The sequence below is a fragment of the Phalaenopsis equestris genome, unplaced genomic scaffold (assembly GCF_001263595.1).
Source record: "Phalaenopsis equestris unplaced genomic scaffold, ASM126359v1 Scaffold000507, whole genome shotgun sequence".
Lineage (NCBI taxonomy): Eukaryota > Viridiplantae > Streptophyta > Magnoliopsida > Asparagales > Orchidaceae > Phalaenopsis > Phalaenopsis equestris.
The window spans coordinates 955,880-966,150 of NW_018164947.1; the positions used below are offsets into that span (position 1 = coordinate 955,880).

A 10,271-nucleotide genomic window follows, 5' to 3' on the forward strand; every position below is an offset into this window, starting at 1 on the left:
TATATATATATATATCTTTTTTTTATCAGATAATCAGCATACAATGAATGAAAAAGTAGCAACATTAATGGAACGATATGATAGGGCCTTATGCTTACTGAAGAGTTTGTTTCAAAGTATGTTGTGCTGTGTGGAGCCCGGTTAAAAAAAATATATATATATGTTTCGCCTAAGTGCCCCGTTCCGCCTTTCTGCCTTTGCATCTTCCCATTTTTCGCGAATCAATTTCCCTATCTCCCATCGTCTCCGCCTCCTGCAATTCACACCCGTCTCCACCTCTCTTGCTTGCGAAACATAAGTTCGACGATTCTTCTCTCTCGCTCGCTGCAGTTCGCCCCTCCCGTCACGTTCGTGAAACAGGAAAGGAGATTTCTCCTTGGATTCTTCTTGAGGCTTACGGGAAGCAGAAGACAGAAAAAGGTATTTTTCGCAAGGTGCTTTTACTTAGTTATTTTGCGTGCTTGGCTGAAGGAAGAAGAATATAGTTGGAGAAGAAGGTTGTTCTTCTTGATTTCTTCTTGGTGGCTTTTGGAAGAAGAGAAATAGGTTTTTTTCTCTTGTACGTATTTCTTCATCATCTTTAGTGTATCTCGGTGTAGAGAGAGAAGAGTGAAGAAGTGAGAGAGAGAGAAGTTTCTCTTGTAATTGTCGAAGAGATCGCCTGGTATAATTTTATCAATTAATAAAATCCTCAGCAAATCCGTGGTTGTCGAACCACGTCAATCTGTGTGTGTTCTTTTGATGTGAATTTTTCTCGTTCTATTTTTTGCTTCGTCGTTGATCGTTTTAAATTTTCAATATACCACAACATGTTGGAGGCAAAATATGTCCACTTCGTGTTTCTAGCGAGACAACGTTAGAAATGTTAAAGACAAAAATTATTCAATCATTGAAGTATGATAGCTCAAATTTCATGGCGAACATAATGTATTATTTTCCTGTAGAAGAAGTTACATAAATTATTTTAAAGATGACAAGTAACAAATCATTGGTTACTTATGTTGAACTTGTTACTCTTCCCCTTGATGAATGAAACTATGTTCACACAACAGTTTGAAGTGGGGGTTCTGATGTTCATAAGACTTGAGAATGATGCGGCATATAAGTATTAAACTAGTTCAATCAATTTATCTTTTATCTCCTAAATAATCAATACACACTAATATCTTAAAATAGTTATCTTTATTTTTCTAGGGTAATGGTTCTAACTATTAACACAAATATAACGAGCACATCAACACAACACTTCGGTGATAAATTTAACATGATTAGCACATATATTCCCACCATCAGAATTCCTGAGGACTATGACACAATGCACATTCAACTTAGTGAGTACTTTAGTAGTAGTGATAGTTTTTCAGATATTAAGAACACTGTAGAATTAGATAATCAAGCTTTTTTAGATCATGAATTAATACAACAACACACTTTAGTTAACTCACGTATAACTGGTCAAATGATGTCTATAAATGAGTGTGTTCAATACTATCAAACTACACAAGAGTGGGATCAAAATATTGATTTAGATAGTCCTTCTGAGAAGACAATAATATTTCAGGAATGTTATATATCAGATGAGTTAGTAGCATATATGTTCTTTCCAAATAAGATTAAACTACAATTTGCATTATATGTTTGTTTATTAAGATAATGTAGAGTATAAGATTGTTTCTTCGAACAAAAGTAGATACATTGGATATATCATGTTATTCCATGTAGCCCTTATCATTGGTGATTACATGCATCAAGTAGGAAGCATTTCTGAGGGCCTTGGAGAATCTCAAGTGTACTTGCTCCACACACATTCACACATCCAATATTAATGGGAGGTCACAACCAATGTATATCAAGATTTATAAGTTATTTCATATTACTTTGTATCTGCTAACAATTTAATTTAAAACCAAAAGAGCTTATAGGAAGGGTAGAATCCAGGTTTAATGTTAAGGTTCATATATGAAAGCATGGGATGCAAGTAAGAAGGAAGACAATCAAAAATGTATTTGGTAGTTGAGATGAGTCATATGAATCTCTTTAAAGGTTTATGGAAAAGGATTGGTGCATATAATATAAGTGAAAGGAACTAACCTTTTCAAATGTATCTTATAGGCGTTGGGTCCTTTAATTTGCGGGTGGACTTCAAATCAACAAATATTTAGTATGGATGAAACACTTTTACTAGGAAAATATAAGGGGACATTACTTACTGTAGTTAGAATTAATGCAATAATGATCTTTTTTTTGTTAGCATTTGCAATTGTCGAATATTAATGTTTTGAATCCTAGATATGGTTTTTACAAACCCTACACATTCGCAATTGTCGAATATTAATGTTTTGAATCTTAGATATGGTTTTTACAAACCCTACACAACAGTTTTCCGACGGATAATGATAGACATGATTTATGTATAACATCAGATAGACGTGTTAAATTAGTACGAGAATGCCAAGAAATTTTCCTTAAGCCGCTTATCAATATTATTTGAGACATATGAGAAAGAAATTCAAAAAAGTATTAAGAAAGATGAATATGTGCCAAAAAATGTACTTGGCAAGTAATGCTGATGAGATGTGAGTGTTTAACCATTGCAAGATTGGTATTTAAAATGTAAAGCCCTAAGCATATGCATGGCTAGCAAAAAGAGATTTTATGAAGTGAACATTGCACATGATTGAGGGTTCCATTATGGTACCGTGATGACTAATACTTCAGAATCTTCAAAGGCTTCCTTAAACTCATTAGAGGTTTATCCATCTAGACATTGATTTGTTATATATATTATAATTTGGTTGCTATTTTACTAAAGAGATTAAGTAGTGTGATTGACCTAGAAATTGCTAATGAATCACCATTTTCACCATGCATGAGGCACCAATCACAAATGCTTAAATGTGAGGCCTGTAGATTTCCCATTCCAACTTGTATCAATATGCATGAATTTGAGTTATTTGACACAATGCATCGTTCATCTCAACTTGAAATTGGAAGTAATGATAGTGCTACATGCCCTTGTCACCAAACATAGACCTATCACATACCATGTTCGCATGAAATTGTTGTCATGGGCTTGCATAGGTTGAATCATCTAAATTTTGTATCTCCCTCTTATATAGTTCATAGTTATAAGAAAATTTATGGTGCATAATTTGATGTTGTCCAAAAGAGAAAATCAATGGATATAATACAACCAAACTCTTGGAATCATAGAGCTCCTCCTCTCAAATTTTGGGCGACGAACAAGCAGAACAAGAACAAGATGTTATAGAAATACTATGGATGAGTCTAGAGCATATAGTAACATATTATTTTGTATTTGCACAACATCAAATCATAAGAGACCAACGAGTACACATATTTCACATAATATGAGGTATATATAGATCATAAACCCTTATGAAAATTAAAATTAAACTAAATTATAAACTAACTTGTGGTATAATGTGAAATGCTATGAATTTGTTCAATAATGATGCCAGATCCTAATATTTTTTCTACATTAGATATGTGTAAGATAAAATTTAAACTAAACAATGAACATGCCGTACTTAAAAATGTAATAAACATATTCATGCATTGGAAATGTGATATTTACATATGCAAAAATTAAAATTTAGGGGTTAGATATGTAAATAAGTAATAATTGAGTGGTGTATATATATATATATATATATATATATATATATATGTAAATCTTCGATAAATACGATATCGTCTGGAGAGTACTAAATTGCCCTTCACAGTTCATGTAGAGCCATGTCCTCTTGCAATTTTCCCGGGCTTCTCTCCCAACCTCACACCTTCGAACGGAAAACCATCCATCTCTCTGTCTCTCTCTCTCTCTGGTTTCCTCTCCAACTGAACAGTTCCAAAAATCTCACCTTTTTTTGTTTTTGCAGCAATCAAGCGATCTATTCTTAACAGAAATAATCCACTCCAATGTTCGATTAGGTGGGACAAATTTTTAGTTTTCTTCTCCAGCAATCTTCTTCTTCACACGCTCTCTCTCTCTGTATCTCTCTAGGGTTTCATCTTCTCTCCCAATTTCTGTCATCGGAGAAGCACGGCTCTCTGCTTCCGCGATCAGAACCACGCCAATCTCCTCTCCCACCTCTTCGATCTTCTCCCCAAATTTTCGAGGTGGGTAACCCTACGCAAACCCTAATTATTTCAGGAACACTGCGCTCCGGTGAGAGGGATGAGCTGACAAACTCGATCAGGATTTTGCGGGCCAAATTCATAGCCCTGGGGCGTGTAATGGTTCGATTCCTGAAGAGAAGACAGAGCTTGGACAAGCCTTCGCAGGATAAGAACATGTCCGACATGATAGGAAGGCAAGTTCCGAGCTTTACTGCTGAGCATGGAAGGATTAATGTGGATGATAAGTGGTTTAGGAGTCATGGAGCCATTGAAGAGCAGCAGATTCGGTCTGTGTTTGATCGGTCAGAGAACAGAACGCCCAAATTTAGGGTTGGGGAGGGTGGTTCTTGCCCTAGCTGCGGCGCCGGGCTGCGCGGGCAGCCTTCTGGTAATTTGTTTGTGGATTATTTAGGGTTTGGAAATTGATTTTATGGAGCTTTAAGTGCAAAATTTGGATTGTTTTGTAAATAGTGAGTTCTATGTTGAGATTTGGGATGGTTTTTGTTTTGAAAAGGGACCGGATTTTGTGTTGGGTGTGATTTTTTGTATTAGAAGGGGGGTGTTTGGTAATGCTTGGTAACATGATTTATCATCGGATTTATGCAATATAATCAAACACCATGTGGATATATAAATTTGAGCATTTAAGTTCTAAAATTTTGCATTCGATTCAGCTTAAATTCGAGTCTACTAAGGGTCCGTCTGGGGCAGCTTATAAGTGCGGAACGCCGCCGTACCGTTTGGTTCGCGCGTTTCGTCAGCTTATCCGAAACTGCGTTTGAGGTTTTACACTAAACGCAGGCCGCGGGTCGACCCCCGCGGCCGGCCTACGGGCCGCGTTTCAGGATAAACAGCTTATTCTGAAACGCACAAGCTGCCCCAAACGGACCCTAAGTCAAATAAGAGGTTGGATATGACGGATTACGATTTATAAATTTATTAAACTCTACAAAATGCTAAATTATGCTTGCAGTCAAACAACCCCTGAGAGTTCAATTTATTAAAGTATTTCATTTGAATGAATGTAGATAGCAAGCGATATTTGTTTTAAATTTCACAAACATGTTCAAAATAGTTCAATCATGATGATATTATTTACATGAGTGAAAATAAAATAATCACTTTCATAAATATATTTTCTATCTACAAGCAACCGAGTGACTCTGAGTTTTTTATGGGTTAAGGAAGAACATTTTTGACTTTTATGAGATTTTCTTATTTATTTTTTTATTTATTTATTTGCTTGTTTTCAAAAACATATTTGTTCAACATATTTTTTTTTTTATTTTGTTTGTATTCAAAAACACTCAAAATAACTTTTACATGTTTTGAGTATTTGCAAAAATAAATTTATTTTATTTTAACTTATTGAACACATTTTCCTTCAAATCAAAACACAAACAAAACAAAATAAAAATTAAAATAAAAAATTAAAATGAAAAATGATTCCAAACAGTCTCCTAAGGGTCGTTTAGGGTCACTTTTGAATTTTTATTTTTTATTTTTTATTTTTTTTGTGTTTTTTATATGTTTTTACTTCAAATAAATTATGTTATAAGATGCATAGTTGTTTTTAAGAACACTCAATATAAAATATAGGTGTTTTTAATGTTCTTAGAAATAATTTATTTTTTTTTATCTTGATTTGATAATTGTTAATTGTGAAAGTTTTATTCAGATGTAGAGCTAATGAAGGAGAGGTTTGCAAAGCTGCTTCTGGGTGAAGACATGTCAGGAGGTGGAAAAGGAGTCTCATCAGCTCTGGCTTTGTCCAACGCCATCACCAACCATGCTGGTATCATCTCCTTTCTTTAATCCAATAATAATAAATATATATATTATTTATTTATTGTTGTGTTCTTCATTTAGTAAATTTCAAAGAGGAGTATTTTATAAACAAAAAAATTTTATTTGGATCTTTCTGCATTTGTTTCAGCTTCTGTGTTTGGTGAACAAGAGCATTTGGAGCCTATGGCTGCTGAAAGAAAAGCAAGATGGAGGAGAGAAATTGATTGGCTTTTAGCTGTCACAGATCACATTGTAGAGTTAGTCCCTTCTCAGCAAGTTGGAGATGATGGAACCAAAATGGAGGTTGCAATTATTTATTTATGTATCTATCCTTATTTTCTTCAAGTAATTTTGCATAATTACCAAAAACTTCTCGTTTTCTTTCACCTTGTTTCGAAGATAATGACGACTCAACAACGCAGAGATCTCTTGATGAACATTCCGGCGTTGCGCAAACTAGATGCAATGCTCATTGTAAGATTTTTATCTCATTCTAATCCTTGTAAAAACTTCTTATTGCATAATTCTCAGTCACGAATCAATCACGAATCAATTGAACCCTCTACAAATCTATCAGGGCTATCTTGATGATTTTAAGGATCAAAACGAGTTCTGGTACGTCAAGGGAGACGAGGAAAGCTCGGAAAAATGGAATTTAGACAGAAAGGATGACAAGTGGTGGCTCCCTGCAGTAAAGGTTCCTCCAAATGGCCTCTCTGAAATATCCAGGAAATGGCTGCAATTTCAGAAAGAATCTGTAAACCAAGTTCTTAAGGCAGCCATGGCCATTAATGCTCAGGTTCTAATGGAAATGGAGATCCCTGAAGCTTACATTGATTCCCTCCCTAAGGTATCTGCTCTAATTTGAAAAGCCATGCTTGTATTTTCTAGGGGCATTTACATACACAACACACAATTCTAATGCATTTACATATCTCACACCTAAACTTTCTTCTAGCATGTTTTAAAAAATGCCATATTCTCATCATCTTCTCTATCATATTAGAATGGAAAGGCAAGCTTGGGAGAATTTCTATACCGAAGCATAACGGCCGAATTCTTCGATCCGGAGCAATTTCTCGCATCGATCGACTTGTCGACGGAGCACAGGGTCCTCGACCTTAAGAACCGCATCGAGGCGTCGGTTGTGATTTGGAAGAGGAAGATGCATAACAAAGATGGCAAGTCTTGGAGCTCAAGTGTTAGCTTGGAGAAGAGGGAGCAGTTTGAAGAGAGAGCTGAGACAATCCTTCGCCTCCTAAAGCACCGGTTTCCGGGCACCCCTCAGTCGGCTCTAGACATAAGCAAGATTCAATTTAACAAAGTAAGAAAGTTCCTCACTGCCCGAATACAAAAAAAAAAAAAAAAAAAAAAAAAAAAAAAAAAAATACCATATAAGTTACATACATAGCACATAATTCTTATGTATTTACGTAGCACTCAAATTTTTAATATCACATCAAACATGGCACTATACACCTTTAATGCATAGGTTTAAAGAACCTAAGTGCTACGTATGTAAATGTCAATATTTACGTGAGTTATGTAAATACATGAGTATTGTATGCTAGGTATGTAGATTTTCGTCCCTTTTTTGTTGGCATTTACAAACATACCTCCCAATTCCAATATATTTAAATAACTAACATCTAAACTTTAATTTTTACATATAAAGTGAAATGCACCTTATCATGCATAGATAAAAAGGCATTTAAGCTCATCACAACCAAAGTGTTATGTATATAAATATGAAAGTAGTGCACTTATCCTCGACATAATAATTGAGGGTGTAGTCTCCCATCGTAAGGTAATGAGTTTGAATCCTGCATATTGTTCTTTGGCTCACCTTTACACTATATATATATATATACAAATACATTAGAATTGTGTGCCAAGTATGTAAGTTTCCTTTTTTTGGTGGGCATTTACATACAAACCACCCAATTCCTATGTATTTACATATCTAACCCATAAACATTAATTTTTATATTTATACCACCCAAATCTTTCATATCACATAAAAAACACAACCATTTGAACTTTAAAAAAGTAAAATATATCTTTTCTTGCATAGATAAGATGGCATGAACATAAAAAATTAAAGTTTTAAGGTTCTACATATGTAAATAAAGTGAGGATATGTAAACATTCCTTGTCTTTCTTTTACTGATAATACTGTTCCATTGCCAAATTGTTATTTGAGGATGTGGGACAAGCTGTTCTTGAGAGCTATTCGAGGGTCCTCGAAAGCCTGGCGTACACGGTGATGTCCAGGATCGAAGATGTGTTATACGCAGATCAGCTCGCGCAGGATCCAATCGAGAAGCTATACAGTAGAAGCTCATCAAAGCTTAAAGAAGAGATGGAGAATGAGGATTCAGAGCAGCGAACCTCGATGACACTATCGGACTATATGGGTTGGCCTTTTGAGCAGGTCAATGGGAACGAGAAGACAGCGCCGGGTAACTTTGAGGATCTCTTCACCTCAGAAGAATCAGAGCTGAAGAAGCTTCCTAAGATTGTGACTCCAAAGAAGGTTTCTTATATAGAGAAGGTGGAGAATTTGGGAGGTTTACGAAGTCCGACTTCTCGCCATTAATGAGAACTATGAGCTTGAAGGAGGAAGAATGAGGCAAACTTGAAGTGAATGGGAGTGTGGGAGACAATAGTAGAGAAGAGAAGTTTTGGTTCAAATGTATATATATTTAAAAGAAGCCCAAGAGTGATTAGTAGAGCGTTGTTAACAGGATTTGTTCGTTGGATTTATTAAATCCACCCAAACATAAAAAACCACAAGTTACATGGATTTATTAAATTTTGGATTTAAGGTCCAAATTTTACCTTTGATTCATGTTAAATTCAGATTTAATAAATCCAATAAAGAGGTTGATTTAATAAATCTAGATTTACTAATGCTAACTCCGTCCTGCAGCCAACACTAAGGAGACAAGAACGCGGGAGAAAGTGACGAAACGTGAAAAAATTAGATTTAACGGAGCTTTAGATTTAATAATCATATTTTTTATGATTGGCTGGATTTAAGTTAAATTCATACCTAAATCTGGTTCATAATATGCTACCAAATGCTGCCTAAGAATTCCTCTATTCTCTTCTCTCTTCTCGTTTCACTTCTATCACTCAATGCCTAAGAATTCCTCTATTCTCTTCTCTCTTCTCTCTTCTCGTTTCACTTCTATCACTCAAATGTTTAGCTTATTGTAGTTATGAAAGTATAGAAGATTAGTTTTGATGTACTCTTAAGTGTTTCATTACTCTGTATAGTTTTATATAATCCTGATGTAGCATGAGGCAAATGACCTATGTTCTTTATTTCAAAATTATGAATGAGCAAATTGGAGAGATTTTTGTATGAGCTTAGAGACTTAAAAAATAAGAATATTAGAGGTTTCAGTTCTTTTTGAAGTACATCTATTTCTTGTAAGGTGTTGAACCTTGAAAAATAAATGGAAGATTTACATACATGCCGTTCAAGTCTTATCTATTTAGACATCTAACACCTCAACTTCAATTTTTATAATGTCACATTCCCAATGTAAAATCTTTATTTAACTCTTTAGAAGTTAAAATGATGTTATTTTATGCATGTCGCATTCCCAATGTAAAAGCTGTATTTAACTCTTTAGAAGTTAAAATGATGTTATTTTTGATGTGATAGAAAGATTTGGGTGGTATGAATGTAAAAGGTAGAGTTTAGGTATTAGATATGTAAATACATAGGAATTGGGTGGTATGTATGTAAATGCCACAAAAGGAATATGAATGGATTTATTAACTAAGCGCCTTGAACATTAAAGAATGAAGATGTATGCTTACACTGAATGATTTGAAGGCAAATTCTACATTAATAATATCATCATTTTCTGCTAACTTATTATTTGATATTGAGTTCAGTGTGAATGTATATGATCTTATAGGAGTTTTTCAGACAGCCTGATACAAGACATAGATTGACTAGCTTATGTTTCTTTTATGTTGGAGTCTATGTTCATAAATATATATATATATATATATAATTGCCGGAGGCTATTATAGAGTCTCAGCCATCCCTCATGCGCCTAAGAATTCGAATATCACATCCGGAATTGAACCTCAGACCAGAGGGGGCTTACAACTAACATGCAGATGTCTGACTAACTGATCTAAGTACCTAATGCATATATATTTGTGTGTGCGTGCACCCCGTGTGACAAGTTGGCTGAACAAGTTGGTTGGCAGCTATGTCGTAACTGCTCTTTAGCCCGAGTTCGATTCCCGTTGAGAAGGAACACACACCTTTAGAGATCGGTATTTCAAAATACCACCCTTCATATATATATATA

At 34.7% G+C, this 10,271-nt stretch overlaps 1 protein-coding gene across 2 annotated transcripts; it reads left to right on the forward strand.

Annotated features, from left to right (window-relative positions):
* Window positions 1-3,751: 3,751 nt before the first annotated feature.
* Window positions 3,752-9,026, forward strand: LOC110028295 (rho guanine nucleotide exchange factor 8-like). Of its 2 annotated transcripts, XM_020730084.1 has the most exons (8): window positions 3,752-3,954; window positions 4,028-4,531; window positions 5,822-5,938; window positions 6,080-6,234; window positions 6,331-6,405; window positions 6,509-6,781; window positions 6,938-7,255; window positions 8,135-9,026. In XM_020730084.1, exons 2-8 carry the CDS (start codon window positions 4,261-4,263, stop codon window positions 8,528-8,530), a joined length of 1,605 nt encoding a protein of 534 aa, XP_020585743.1. In that variant the 5' UTR covers window positions 3,752-3,954; window positions 4,028-4,260; the 3' UTR covers window positions 8,531-9,026. The 2 variants fall into 2 exon arrangements, with proteins under 2 accessions (XP_020585743.1, XP_020585742.1); XM_020730083.1 differs by having other exon boundaries at window positions 3,752-4,531.
* The last annotated feature ends 1,245 nt before the right edge of the window (window positions 9,027-10,271 follow it).

Coding starts and splice junctions, on each gene's coding strand:
- LOC110028295 (XM_020730083.1), top strand. CDS start 4,261: ATGGTTCGATTCCTGAAGAGAAGACAGAGCTTGGACAAGCCTTCGCAG. Junction 5,939..6,079: donor CGCCATCACCAACCATGCTG/GTATCATCTCCT, acceptor CATTTGTTTCAG/CTTCTGTGTTTGGTGAACAA. Junction 6,235..6,330: donor ATGATGGAACCAAAATGGAG/GTTGCAATTATT, acceptor CTTGTTTCGAAG/ATAATGACGACTCAACAACG.